The 15,397-nt window shown below is 38.8% G+C and overlaps 1 protein-coding gene and 1 long non-coding RNA gene across 3 annotated transcripts in view; one reads left to right on the top strand and one right to left on the bottom strand.

The window, feature by feature from the left end:
- Positions 1 to 15,397, top strand: part of LOC146591768 (uncharacterized) — a 126,942-nt gene that overhangs the window by 41,515 nt on the left and 70,030 nt on the right. The gene's annotated exons all lie outside the window — the stretch shown is intronic.
- Positions 13,607 to 15,397, bottom strand: part of PLAU (plasminogen activator, urokinase) — an 8,442-nt gene continuing 6,651 nt past the window's right edge. For both annotated transcript variants that reach the window (XM_085312265.1, XM_085312264.1), the window contains 2 exons: positions 15,029 to 15,177; positions 13,607 to 14,525 (listed from right to left, as the gene is read on the bottom strand). In XM_085312265.1, coding sequence (XP_085168391.1) covers positions 14,331 to 14,525; positions 15,029 to 15,177 — 344 coding nt within the window. In that variant the 3' untranslated portion in view covers positions 13,607 to 14,330. The remainder of the gene's footprint in view (positions 14,526 to 15,028; positions 15,178 to 15,397) is intronic.

The following is a 15,397-nucleotide window of genomic DNA, read 5'->3' as shown; positions in this document are numbered from 1 at the left end:
GGCCCTGCCCGCGCCCCGCCGCCGCCGCTCCGCCTGCCGCCGCGGCTGCGGCGAAGCGCGGGCTCCCCCCGGCGGAGCGCTGGGTGAGGCGGGCAGGGCGCCGGAGGAGGCTCCGAGCAAAAGCTGCGGCGAAGCGACGGCCGGGGCGGTCCCGTTTTTATCATCTGGCGCTACATAGAGGCTCGGGGGAAGGTCGCTGTCAACGCACCTGCTTAAAGCATGGTTGTAACTGTTACTCTTTTCAGGTAAGATTTAGGAGTTTCATATTCCCTCGTACTTTATGTGCCAATTTATCTTTTTTTTATTCATGTTATTCGAGTGAAATTCATTTGTTGTTGCCAAAAAACTAGTAATAGATTGTTATGCACTTCTACAATTTCTTCTTAAACACCTTTTCCACACTTCCACGCCTTCCTGTGAACACCGCTGGGAGTAACTGACCTTGTTTGGTTCCCAGGTGCTTGTGGGCCGAGGGGCATTCCCACAAGGGCGATGCTCTGGCCCTTCTGCCGCTGCGAGGTGCGCTAACATGAGTGAAACCGGGACAAGTCAGGCAGAGGGAGGATTACAGCTGGCAAGGAGGATTCGGAGGCATTCTTTGGCAGGGTCATAGTAAAAAGTGCTGGGTTATATAAATAAATGCCTGAGTACCTAGTGGTTATCGCTTGCTCACCCTTTCGGAAGAACTGAAATGGAAAGGGGGCAACGGGTGAGTAAAGCGCTGTGGTTTAGGTCCCCGGGCAGTTTGGGCGGGCAGCGGCGGCCCTCGGTTCGTGGGGCGGGCGCTCCACCTGGTGGCAGCCGTGTGCGCGGGGCGGAGGAAGAGCTGCTGGCCCCTGCAGCGCGGCTCCGCGCCCGCGCGTAGCTCGCACGCGGCGGTTACGCTTAGCGGAGCAACAGGTTTGAACCAAAGCGGCCGCGACCCGTCAAAGCTTAAGTGCAGTTGTAGGTCAGTCAGTGAAAGATGTCTTCACCGGTTTCCCTTCAGATGCTTATAAAAGTTTTAATAGAGAATCTGAAGACAGAAAAATTCATCTGTCTGCTGGGAGCTTTGTGTGTGGGAGACTGTTTTCTGCAAAACAAGGGAGATGAAATTGGCCAGAATGCCTAGGACTAAATCTGGAAATGAGAATTGCATCGCTCATGTAGATCATTCTGTAATAAAGCTGGTTTATTTTTTCGTTTCCCCCCAGTTTTATACCTCCATTTTCCCTTTAAAAAGTTATTTCTCTGATAGTTCACAGATTTCCAAATTGATCTGATCACCCATATTTCTTTGATCTAATGCCTAGAAGAAATGCTAATTTCACCGAATCAGTGGGGCTGTGCTTGTGGTGAGTTGAGCGCATCAAACAAAGAAGGAGATAAGTTTAATAGTTTTTTGCTGTTGTAATGATACCCCAGCTCTCCTGAGGAAGCCAGTGCAGAATTAAGTTATTCATACAAACCTTAACCATTTATTTAGTAAGAATTGCTACATAGATCTGAGTTTTTGATTTCATTTCTGTTGCTAAAACTGAATAAAAAGCATCTTGACATGTCTTCATTTTCATTGCAAGATTCCATAGCTAAAAATGTAAGACTGGCAGTTCTATCTGGCATTGGTTTTGTTAGTATGAAAAATTAGTCATTGCAGTGATACCAACAACATGTAATTCTCCAAGTTTATATTTCTTCTTGCTGCACTTTTCTGTAAATAATGAAGTATATGTACCAGCATATAAGCAAATCAGGCTGGGATACTGATAACCTTCATCCTATACAAGGTTTCCAACAGAAATGTTCTTTGCCATCTGAAGAGCCCAAAGACTGTAATTTTAGTTATAGTGTTTGGAGAAGTATAACAGACATCCAGAGATCCAGAGAATGAAAAAACAGTAATTAAATAGCATGTGGTCTTGCTCACCACTGTAGAAACTAGGATGTACCAACAAATGTATCCACCTTCTCAGCCTGTTGAATCCAAGTGCTGAAATACTAGAGATCTTCAGGTATCAGAAGCTGACAAAATACATCACGCATATGTAAAAACTCTAGCCTGTCATGAATGGTTAATAGCAAAAATGTAGAGGAGAAACCCACAGAGCAGAAAATACAGTTGAGAAATTCAGAACTTGTTACCGTACAGTCTTTGTAGCTATAAAATGATCTAATAGGGAAAGATGATTAATTTATTTAAACCAATAAGATCAGAACTATAAAACAATGTATTGTAAAAAATCTCTTTAAACCAATATGCTTTTCCCTTTTCTTGCACTGAAACAACATCTATCAGTGTAAGTACCAGTATGAATATGTATAAAGCCTGGCACTTTGGTGTATTTTGGTTGAGATGCTCAATCTTAGTTCTTAAAGGGTCTTTATATGTTGCTGCCTCCTGACATTTTTCAATGCTGGAATTAATAATAGTTCTTTTTGTTATTATTACAAGTGTATTGAGTTAAAAGGTTGCTGACATGCATCATAGTCAGATGATAAACTTTATTTTTAAGCGCTGCAGTTCATAATGCTCATGAACTATCATCCTTTTCATTGTTTCTTTATCTTCTTCCCACCATTTGTTAGCTTGTATATTTGACAGCTCAATTACCTCTGAACAGTCAATATTTTTCATCCATGTGATTGCTTTCATGCCTCAGAAGAAGGTATGTGTATTATAGGACTATAATATAACAGTAAAAACAAGGATTGTTCCAAAGCTCTCAGAGCAAAGCTAGTAACTTAAATAATTTTTGCCCCTAAATGCTCTAAAAGTTTCTTTAATATAGTTTTAAGGCTGAGATTTTAAGTGCATAAATCAGTGCAGGAGTAAGCTTTCCACAATGTTTTTACCTGTATACCTTTCTTTCCATACTGAAATAAGTGTCCCGTTGATTTTTTTGTTTAATTTAGTCTCAAACGATGCCCTGCGTTGGACCCATTTGAAAGTATGTTTTAGTGCTTTCGAAACGAAGTGCATTAGTGAGTGAATCAAAACTTAACATCTCAAGGAGGATAGAGAAGGTACATTCTAGAGCTGGAGGAGTCACCAAAAACTCTTTAGATTTGGATTTTTTGGCAGTATGAACAGATGTGCTGCTGGGCTGGAAATATTTTTGGGAGTTCTGATTTCTGGTTCTATGTCTTAATCCAAAGTCTCTTGCATAGGAATACAGCAGTTATGAAAAATGCTGTGTGTGCCTCTAGTTCTTCATTTCATTTTATTGGATTGTCTACTGAATCATACGCCATGCAGATGGATGTGTATGTGTGAATTCATATAATAAAAGATCTTTTCAGAGCCAGAAGCAACTTTCAGTGTTTTCATAACTTGATTTTCTTTTGCTGCTGCTGTTGCTACTAGAGCTACTTCTGACTTTTACAGGACCTAAAGTAAAATTTCTCTAAATAAATTGATACCTAAAAGATGTAAATTTTATTTTAGGAGACTGAGCTGGTTGCTATGACTGAAGTCACTTTCTTTTCATGGAAGAAGTGGTTGGATTTTGAGCCAGTGTTTACCATCTGCATCAGGCCAAACCAATATAAATGCAACAACTAGGAGAGAAGATGGTCCAAGAAACAAATAGAATTGAAGACATCCATTCTTAAAAGAATCTGTAACATTTGGACATTAATTATGCCCAGTCTGGTTGAAAATCTCTACTACCCCTGCCTAACTCTGTGGCTTTTTTCCTCTCATGGACCTTCTCAGTCACTCATCCATGTTACATTATTGCCAAGCACTTGCTGTTTGCAGAGTGACATCAGTGTGTCAAGGAAGGGGATTTCTGATGGCAACAAATTTCCTTAGACTTTCCTTGTTTCTTGGGTGCAAATGTGGAAAACTGCAAGAGAAATAAGGGTTAAGTTTGGGAGTGGGCTGGAGGAGGGTGTTAGGAAACTTCTTAGGAAATATGTTGTACATCTTCCTTCAAAGTTATGTTTCTGTTACCTTGAAAGGTAAGGTTAATTCAGTTAGTATACAGTTCAGTTAGTACGCAGTTCCATTAAAAATTTAACATTATTCTTCTGAGTATCAGTTACTTTACTACATATTTAGTTTTCAGTAAATTCATGAAAGTCTTTACATGTACAATTGACATTAATTTGAAGGTCAGCCTTAACACAGTCTGTATTTATCAACTGTGTGCAATTTATGCAACCCCTTTTTACATGGACTTTTATTTTGTTCATTCTTTTCACTGCTGTGTTTCAAAAAGGAATAGACAGAATAATTTTCAGAAAATGTTAAGGAATGCAAAGAAGTAGAATTTGTGTAGAGAAGATGAAACTATTTTCAAATGCAAGGCTCCAGAACGGAGCATGTGAATTCTCCTGAATCTCCCAATACTCACTATTTCTCATACAAACAGTCCATATGTAGTCTTTTATTAAATTTCTATCTTTAAATCATGCTTGTGATTTCCTGAAAAGCCTATACTTTTTTTCCTCAAAGGAAATGACTTGATCATATTAAAATAATTTTCTTGGTGAAAATAAAAATGTACATGGAAGCATTTGAGAGTTAGTGTGTGTCACTAGGATAAAGTCCCTTTCCATTTCTCTGTCCTTGCTTTGGTTTTCAGGTAAGAATTCTAATTATGGCCCAAGAATTTGTCATCAGTTGTTTGTTGTAACTTGCTAGTCATTTAATGCATTATTATAGCAACATTTGCTATTTGATTTGCTAGCTTAGGGGAGTTTAGTATCTTGTGAAATTAGTATAAATAATTTTCAGTAATTGAAAGTTTTTTCCATGTCTACTGTCATGTCTACTACTGAGAGGCTTGAGGGTACCTGCAAAGCAGTTTTTCATGTGAATGGAACTGCTATTAATATAGCATGGGAGTGTGTTTAAAAATTAAAAAGGTAACCAATTGTGTCAATTTGCAATGTATCAGACTTCACAGATGCATTTGAGGGTGAAGGAGTTGGAACAGCATTTAAAATTTTTCTACCAAATATCCTGATGTGTTGTAGTAATTCCAAGTTCGTGCTGTGATCATGGAACAGCTGCAATTTCAACAGCTGTAATGATGCTCTGATTTGTTGTCATTTGGGGAAAATTTGTTTTTACTTGGGCTAAAATATTCACTTAGGCTTTTGGAACAGACAGCCCCTCTGAGAAGTTCTGTGGGTTTTCAATAGGTTAGGATAAGCCCTAGGTCAGGAAGCCTGAGGAAAGTGCATGCTACCTGCTAAACTTCCCAGAAGCGACAGAAGTATGTTGCCCTATGTTTTCCTTGTTGCTGGTGGCCAGGGTGTTTTGTGCCACAAAGAAGAACTAGTAAGTGGTACTTCTGAAGTACTGCTGCTGAAGTCACAAATATGTTGAGCATGGCAAATCTGAGCTGTGACAAGCATAGACACTTTTGCTTCATTTCTAACAAATGATGAGACAACCTGTGGATATATTTGATTGTAAATACATCCATCATGTTTTTCTGGAATTACACTATGTCATCCAACAGGTGTCAGATCCTGAAATGTATAAGGTTGTGCCTCACAACATCTGGTGGTTGCCCGTAATATTTGTCTTCTTTCCTGATTGCCTACTTATGATGTTTCTTTGGAAGATTACATCACACCCAGAGGCCTGCAGCTTGAAACTTACTGAGGTAATTCATGCTTATGATGCCACATCATAGCATTATGTTCAAAACTCTTTCCAGTTATTCAGTAGAGTAATAATGTTCCCATTGTCCCGCGGGGGATATTTATTGGACGCTCTTGCCAGTTACACATGTAATACATTGAAAATATTTTGCACAGTGGGAGGTGGAAGCAATTAAGTTCATTCCAATTCTGTTCAGCATATTATTCTGTCAAGAGTCACAGAAGACTTTGCTCTTCACTTTTTACTGTTATAAATTTACCATTAAGAGGTTTGCCTGTAATGATTAATTCATAAATCCAGATGTTTTCCTGTCACCGGAGCCTTTTTTTTATCACTTTTAAAAAGACAATTAAATCCACAGTTGTGTAATACTATTTCTAAATTTCTTTGTGGTATCTGTACTTTCATGTGGTTATCTCAGTCACCGAGCATTCTTATTTATTTCTGAGTAGAACATGGAAGCTGAAATTAGATGATTTTTTAAAATCTCTTCCAGTTTTGTTCCAAGATCCCAAAGTATTATCTACTGATTGATCTCTGTCTGAATTGTTTAAAAACTCCAATGGAGGAGATTCACCTCCACTCAGTGACATTTATTTCAGTGCTTCACTGCTCTTACTAGTATAAAAGTTTTCGTAACAGCTGGATTCAGTTTTCCTTCCTTCAGTTAAGCTCATTTCTTCTCATTCTGTCTTCCATGGACACAGTTTATTCTTTTCTCTACCACAACCTTCTACCCCTTTGAAGAAAATCTCCCTTTTGAATTTTTCTTCTTCTATAAAATAAAGCAGATACTGTCAGTCTTTTCTCCAAATCATGTTCCAGATTGTTGATCGGTTTTGTTGTGTTCTTATCAAGAAGAATGATGCCCAAAGCAAGACATAGCTGAGTGTCCCCCTAGACCCTGGATTTACAGTGCTCTGTTGTATGTGCCAGTATGATGCTTGGGGGTTTTAGCACTGCAATACTGTTGACTTACGTCCAGCTTGTGGTCTGCTTTGCCTTCTGGATCTGCTTATGCATCAGTCATTACTCATCTGGTATCTGTGCATGTGATTATTCCTATGTTTGTCTTTATTAATTTGCATCTTGTGCATTTCAGGCAACTCCAGTTTGCTAAGGTCACTTTGGATTCTGTTTTCTACCCTGGAATACTTGCAGGCCCTCCAGCTTCAAATATAATTACTGTGTTCTACCAGATATGTGCAGCCTAAGTCTAAATGGGTCAGCTGGTTGGCTGCAGAATGAGACACAGGAGCTGGAGCATCCTGCTCTCATAGATCTGCCTGTATATTCATACTTGACTTCTGAGCGTACATCTTATTTTGCTGTTCACGAGAGCAAGTGAGCACGTAATACTTCTTCCATAAATTTCCTATATTTTCACTTCTTAAAGTTTCACTTCTTTCACTTGTTGGAAGATTAAACGACGTAACCCAAGTTCTACTTAGAATGTGTGCCAGATCAAGTTTCAGTGTAAGTTTGCTCATTAATGAATACGCATTATTCCAAATATGTTGCTTGCTTTTTTCACTTTGACTTGAGATGAAACTATCTAAAACATCACATTACAAGGTTGGTGGCTGTGCAAATGCTTGCTTCTCATTTCATAGATAAGCCTAAAGCAGGCACTCTGGTTAAGTCAGAAGTGAGGCTAGGGCCTGGGGATCACATAGTCATAATTCTCTTTATTAGCTCAGGTTTCAATATACACAAACAAAATCCTTTGACTCTTGCAATACTACATGGAAGTGGTGTGATATGTGCAACAAATAGTTGACTGTGTATCGTGTTTCACAAGCATTTGGTTTATTTAAAATCCAATTTATTTTTAAGTGCTTTGAGTCACATTTTAGTTCTACCTCCATTAAAGAAGCCTGAACTATATAAGGCAAAGTGGTTTGTCCATTCAGAATGCATCACTTCCTTTTAAGAGTTGACAGGTTAAACTAGCTTCCTGTGTCTTGGACACATCCGACACTGTTTTATGCTCTTTGCTTAATATGTTTCTTCTGTGGAAGTATTAAAGAGAAGTAGAGACTTGAATTCTTCTTTGTCATGCTCCTAAGGTTTAGGAGAACTTGATCTCTTCCGTTGTTTGGCCGATGCCCATATCTGCTGCTTTCCATTGCCTGCCACATATCTGAAATCAAGGAAAGATATTGAAGAGTAAAAATATGGTATCAGGATTTGTCCTACAAACTCCTAAATGTGTGTCAGTATCTACCAGATGTCCTTTAAACCCCTATGGAAGGGGTTTAAAGGAAAAGAAGTTATATGTATTTAATGACACTGACTGGGGAGGGCAGAAGAAGAATGTCTGATATTTGATACAGTTTTTCCATCCTCATCATATATTCGGAATTCTGCAGCACATGACCTGACAAGCATCAGATGCTAAATCTTTTAGATATCTTTGGGGCCTCTGAGAGTCTGCAATTAGGTTGAAAATTCATAGGCTTGTTGTATTATGACTACAAAAAGCAAACCAGGAGGGTGGTAGTGCCCTGGAAGGAGGTTGCATCTTCCTGTGAGTCTCTTAAAACTCCCTGAGCAGTGGTTTGGAGGGCAACTTGCATGGCAGCACTGCCTGTAATAGAGGCTCTGTAAAGATTAAGCCTCTGCCAAGATCCTGAGATACTCTTGTGTTGATATAAAAAAACATTTGTGGCATAGCATTAGGTATATTTCACTGTTCTTTAAAGTTGTACTGTGTGGAGGTACTAAGCAGATTTACACCTTATGCAATAACAAGTTATCCTTTACTGGTCTGATACTGAAAACACAGAAAGGAAGTCTTTGACATATCTTATAACTTCTTTAATGAGGGCTTTTAAAACAGTTTTGCTTTGCTCCTTTTGGCTATGTGCCCATCTGACTCTTTTTTTGAAATTGATTTAAAACCTAGGATTAAGTGTCTGTCCCTCAGCAGCCTAAAGCAGTGAGAAAAAGCGATATGGTGGGATAAAAGAAAATGCATTAGTAAAGGAGTTTCAATGGCTGGCATCATAAGCATTCAAGGTTGCGCTGGTGGAGGTGGCAGTGTCTGCTTGTGATGCCTTTTAGGATTAGGATAATGAAGGTGTTACAAAAAGATCATGGCATCCCAGGAAGTGATGGGGTAGCAGTCCTGATAGTAATTGTTAAATATCACCCCATTTTTCAATGCAAGTTTTGCCAGTGATGTATCTGTCATTATCGTTAGCCCAGTTTTACTTTACCAATCTGTAATGGGGATGATTATTTTTTTAAGTCATGTTAACATCCTGCTTGACTGTGAGTTGGCTTTACCACTCTACTATAAAATGTGATGTGGAGAATATTAAGAAACATGTGTTGATGTATGTTACATGTAGAATGATAGAAAGTGAATCTTGTACTTCAGTGTGAGATGTGCTTCACTATCCTGGTGTACCTTCCAGGAAAGCCACAGGAAAACAGAAACAGGCCCACCCAGGGCTGTCTGGATTTGGACTACTATTGCGAGACATTACTGAGATCCAAACCTGAAGTATAATCTAGTTCCAAATTGTATTGCAGTCTGCAGTGAGGCTTGTTGGAGAGGGGAAGGATGGCAACACCGTAACAACGGGAAAAATAATGTTAATTATATTTGTTAAAATAAGGAAACCTTTGAGTAAAACAATGCAGTACCGCTTCTCAGCAGGAATAATTATCCTATGCTAACTTGTCTGTGTTGTTTCTGGTATTCGGGATAGTGTATTCAGAGCCAAACTAGCATTTCTGCATGGGAAGAATGCAGAATGCATACAGAGTTTGGCCAGCCCCTCAGCAATGTGTGTCCTCTCTCTAGGATTTCTGTTGATGATCTACAGTGCTCTTTGCCACACTCCATGCAGTCTCCACGCAGAGCTCTCCAGGCTGGTTCTGCCCCTCTTCCTCAGCCCCACAGCCTGGATCATCCTGTGCTCGCTCTCTGTGAGGAGGGAAAGAAAGAAAATATGTCCTTTGTATTCTGTTGCAGGAAGAGAAAGTTTTGCAAGAAATGTGCTCTCATCTTCTGCCCTTCCTTTCCCCTAGGCTCTAATAGCTAGCCAGCCAGATGATAACATGGTTTTAGGGTAAAGTCATACACAGAACATTAAAAGAGAGTGTATGATGTATTATAGCAGTCAAGGCAGAGAGGTATACACAGTATATGTGCGTTTAAAGATTTCGTGTTGGTTCAGGCAGTTTATCTAACGTTAGCTAAGGAATAAAAGATACTGCATGCACAAGGAGCAATTAGAGCGTTAAAAACACTGAGGCTTTGGACTGGGAGTGCAGAACTCAAAACTACATTTAAATTTCCACAGCTCTCGAGACCCTGTTTTTATTCATACTTTAGCAAAGCATCCTAAATTTCAGGATGAAGGAGACTTAAATGCAAAACTTCTTCATTCTTATCTATATTCATAATGATGGGAGTAAATAGAAACGTACATTGTATTGATTTGACTTTATTCGTAGAAAAAGCCCACAGAAGTCAATGAGAGGTATGCAGCTGATTACAATGGCACTAACCCACAATGGCCCTGATGATATGTGTATGTTCTCCACCTGTTGCAAATCTGATGGATTTAATACTTTGATAAATATTTAAATGAACAAATACTGAAGTGATAAATCCGTAGCATCCCAAAGGACATGACTAAAATAAAATAAATATTTATCTACTTATTTGTATTATTATGGTTTACTCTGTGCCCAAAGTACAATCTGCCAACACTGGTCAGGTTGTCCTGTCCGTTACTACCTAGATAATAACTGATGAGACACCTTCTTTCTCATGTTGGACAGTCTCTGATCTTGGAATCTCTCATAGTATATCGCTAACCGGTTCTCCAGAAAAATGTGCAATTTTAAGTCCCTGTGGGAGCACTAACCAGCAATCCAGAAACAACATGCTTTCACGAAATAACCATACCACACACAAAGTGGTAACCTCTACTAATTTCTGCTTGCCAATCCCAAACACAAACTGTATTGCCAAAGAGTTCGCAACCCAATATTGTCACTAATCATTCTGTGTTTAAGCAATGCTTTCTGTCCCTGGGTGAGACTGGGATCTCAGCATGTTAATCACAGTGCATTCGCGCAGTTGTCAGCTGTCCCTCCCCCAGAGAAACCAGACCAAGACAGATCTGTGGGAGAGAGGAAATACTGTCCCACCCATTTTACAGATGGGAAATTGAAGTATAAAGACATTGTGATTTAATAATAACAGAGCTGGAAGTAATCCAGATGTTACGTGCGTCAGGCTTGAGTCTTAAGGACAAGACTTCCCTTCGTTAAGGTTGTTATTCCTGTCATTCCATCAGAAATATGCAAGCTTCGCGCACCCAAGCTAAAATAAACTACAAGACATAGCATACTTCTCACAAATGGTGATGTGCTTCTTGGAGACAGGGAATTTAGCTGATGCATGTTCCCTTAGTTTTTGGAAGGATTGCTATGGTGGAATTTGCACCTGGACAACTCTGAATTCACGGGTGTTTTGCTATGAAAGGAAGCCATCAATAAGTATATTGATGAGTTTTATCTGTCCACCTCTATTTGATCAAAGAGAATAATATGGAAAAATAAGTTTGCCCTTTTCAGAGGCTTGTTTATATTTTTTGATTTCTGTAACATGGCAAAAAACCCATATTATTGTCTAATATTTATTATCTAATAATTATTAATATTATTAGAAAGATTCAATTCATTCCCAAATACTGCTCCTTTAAAGTCAGAGCACCAGTCCTAAGTCACAATTAATTTCCTGCTGAAGCCTTCCAAAATGTTTCTGAAATCTGTAATCAGTCTTCATTAAGCAGCTAGTGACTGAAACCAAAAGGTTTCATATGAGAACTTCGTAAAGAATATGCATTAGACATATACATTTGAGAGTTTTTACTGAATTTTTAAATGAACTGTAATTTATAAAAGCAAATAAATGTTAATATGATCTAATTACAAAAATCAATTTGATTGTGCTAGAGGTCCTGTAATTTGACCCTAGTGCTACCCAAATGCCATATTTGTGAAAGGGGATGAGTAAGCAACAAAACATGTGGGTACTAACTTTTTAAAAAATAGGCTAAAAATGGCAGGCTGATCTGCCATCTTTTGACCAATAAGTATGAGAGTCTTGCTGTCTATATGTCATTTGAATAGGATGAAGAGGACTCCTTATTTCAGAAATTAGCCTGCTAAATAGCCCACTAATTTGTTGCATCCTGGTCATTTCAGTGTGAGAAATCATTTTTCTGGTGCTAAATGTTTTGACAGGATATTGTTATGATACATGCAGATCTTTTGCTTTCGCATTTACAAAAATCACCCAAGTACATTGCATCTTAAAGCTACAACACAAATTGTTTTCTGTGAATTTGATACAAACACTCTCTATAGATTATATATTATTTTTAAGGTGGCTTGAAAACATCTCATTCAGTTGTCTTCAGTTGGAATAATTCTATGTATTATAGTTCCCTTTAAAAAAGAAGAAGAAGAAGAAGAAGAGCCAAAGCAGGCTCAGAGCATGCCCTTTAGGATGTCAAAGCAGTGGAAAAAAGCCTGTGTTCCCTCAACCACCCAACAGAGAAGACCTTGAGAATGTTTTCTGCTTTGGGGGTCTGTCCAAGCAATGGAATGTGTGTATTTTCACACACACACATATATATATATATATATATATATATATATTCAGTGAGCATTTAGTTTGTGCTTAGAATTTTAACATTTATCCAGAACTGGAAATGCAATTGGCTTCAAGTGTTTCTTTGTTCTAAGTGCTCTCTACTCTGGATTCTGTTTTAGCTACACTTTTTTAAGAACTGACAGCAAAATGAAGTGTAAATAAGTCCGCAGTAAATTTGTTGTTGAGGCATAAGTTTCACTACCTAATGTAATGCTTAGAAGTACTTGAATTCACATTTTAATATATTTATTTTCCAAAATTACTACTCACAAAGAAATACTAAGGAAAGCCAAAACTACAACTTCCCTTTTAGCACCTTCCCATGACATAGCTGCAACTCTGACAAAGGGAATATATTGCATTCTTACACGTGCAGTAGTATTTTAGTTATGGATGAACTTTTGAAATGAATTCCTCCCCTTTCTCCCCCCCCCCCCCCCCCAAAAAAATTTCTCTCTCCCCCTCTTTCCTTTTCTCTCTTTCTCTCTCTCCCTCTCCCGTAACTCCGGCCGCTTCACCATCGTTCCCCGAAAAAAAAAGATATCATTGCAGAATAGCAATGGAGCTAAAGGGGAATTTGTGCTCACTCAACATGCAAGGTAGGGCACAGCATACTAAGTCCCCAGAACTAGGCAAGAGCCCTGAAACACAGCCAGTTGATGTGGATACTTTATCCCTGGTACTAATCATTCATTTTACACTGCATGACTTACTAGTAGACATATAGTCCTCTCATACTCCTGCCCGGAGGAGAAGACACTCATTTCTCCAATGCTTTAGTAAAGAGGAAATTCAAGAATGTAATTAGCTCCTTTTCTGCCCCCCTTTCTTAAGCAGAAGAAAGTCAAGCTGCTGTTTGCTCTAAGCCTGAGCTTACTGGAAGTAGAAGACCATGCTTTGAAAAAGGGAATGAGCATTATCAAGTTCTGTAAAACAAAAATCCATGTAAGAAAAGTTTTAATGATAGTTTAATATTCATAATACAAACAATAAGTTAAACATAGTAAAAATAATTAAATAAAACTTGAGGTTCCAGCCCTCATACAATCTATTAAACAAAGACAAGTTTAAAAAAATAAAACCAGCATATCAGTCTTAGAGAAAGAAGTAGCTTCCCTACAATATCAGTTATGAATAGACAATAGTTTGACATTTACTATCTGCAGCATTCAATAGGTATTGATTGATCAGAAGCTACCAAAAGCCTTTGAGTACTTAGATCCTCTTCTAGGTGCATACATACATTAGAAAGGCAGTAGGATCAGAGTTTAAAGGGGACCCAGATATCTTCAGATGTGACCTGGAAGTCCAGTCAAAAATATAGTCTGCATCACAGTCCTTAAGTAGAGTGCCTTAAGAGGTTTTTATGCTGACACAGCTACTATTGCCATCTCTAAGACCTTAAATGTATGTTGGGACTACAGGATTGAACCTCATATGACAACTATTGCTTCAGGCTAGATTTTAGTCCTCCTTTGTGCATTAGCAATAGCTAATGCAGTTGCTATTTCCTTCACTTTCAGGTGCAACAAAGCTTGATTGCCTCTGCCATACTAGTTTAAACAGATTAGGTTTCTAGGACTTCAGTGCTGGCCTACTTCAGTGCTGGCCTTCTTCAATATGATGAGAGGAAAGACGAGTTTGTTTTTTTTTTAAACACAGTCTATGTACAAAGTGTACACTTGAGTTAAATAAATTAACTGTACCAATACTTCTGGACCACACACTGGTTCATAAATGAAGCAGGCAGATAACCTGATATGTATTGTATCATACATGGGAATACTCATTTAAATGTTAAATATTTTCAGTTTCCCATGGAGTGGTTTTCAGGTAATTTAGAGTAGAGAAATATGTCACTGTCTGTGCATCAGAAACACTGATATGAGCAGCAGATGACATGAGCATTTGTAATTAAATGCCTCTAGTGAGGAACATACATGACTCAGCTTCAGTGACATACAGGACTTCAGTGTCCTGGCACAAGTACAGGCTTAATCCCATTCTTCTGGTGCTAGTACTTCAACTCCATGCGTGCAGAAAAGGTCATTTGCGGTCAGGGAGAGGACGACTTTTGGTATGTACTGCATTCATGTTGGACTCAATCCAGCTAAGGTATCGAGTGACTCTGGTGTAGACGCCAGGCTTGTTTTTCTTCGCACAGCCATCTCCCCAGCTGACAATCCCGTAAAGCATCATCCTGCCATTGTGCTCGCAGACCATGGGGCCGCCGGAGTCTCCCTGACCACAGAAAGAAAATACATTAGCCTGTTTTCTGCAGATGAAGCCTTTATCATAGGCTCCCTATGACTGTTACTTTTCTAAAACGAAGAGAAGTAGTAAACACCTGTGAGTTAAGATTCACTTTTTGAGGACACTGCATAGGTAGCACAGAATGCTCAGCAGTTTGCTGCAATTAGAACGTAGTCTCTAAGGTAAGACATTCTCCAAGCCACCCTAGCTGGGCACAGAGGGAATATTCACCTTGTACATAGTGCTCTGCACTATGGTTATAATCACAGGTATTAGGTTACAGAAGGTCAAAGCCAACCTGCTCAGTTCTGTGTCACAGAATTGGAATTAGTTGCCACCCTGCCCAGTGGTGGTACTGAATTCCTTTTAAATAAAGGGTCTCCTGGCTAGCAAAATTGTAAGATACCAAACAGTTGATCAGTGCAGTGTAGAGACTAAGGTCAAAAATATGATCTAAGACAGTTTTACAAAATAAAAAACCCAGTTTTCACCTTGCATGCATCAGTTTTCCATGTGGAGTCTCCAGCACAGACCATGTTGTCAGTAACTCTGATATTGTCATAGTATTCATGTGTGCATTTTCTCTGTGATATTAAGTTCACGTTGGCAGACATCAGTCTTTGAGCATAGAAGATGTCATCTGCAAACAAAATAGCTATTTAGACCATTTTCATACTCCAAGGTGGGGGGGGGGGGAAGAGGGGGAAAAAAAAACACTTTATAAAAAAACCCACAAGCTAATTCTGATAGAAGAAACTACATGACTGTAATTGTTCTGTTTTGAGGCTTGTATTTCCAGTTTATCTAGCACTGTTTTACTTTAAGACTTACTCATTAAAAGTGAAAACCAAGTGTTCCAA

The sequence above is a fragment of the Rhea americana genome, unplaced genomic scaffold (assembly GCF_003343005.1).
Source record: "Rhea americana isolate MKP2758 unplaced genomic scaffold, rheAme1 scaffold_36, whole genome shotgun sequence".
Classification (NCBI taxonomy): domain Eukaryota; kingdom Metazoa; phylum Chordata; class Aves; order Rheiformes; family Rheidae; genus Rhea; species Rhea americana.
This window is presented reverse-complemented; position numbering and strand designations above follow the sequence as displayed.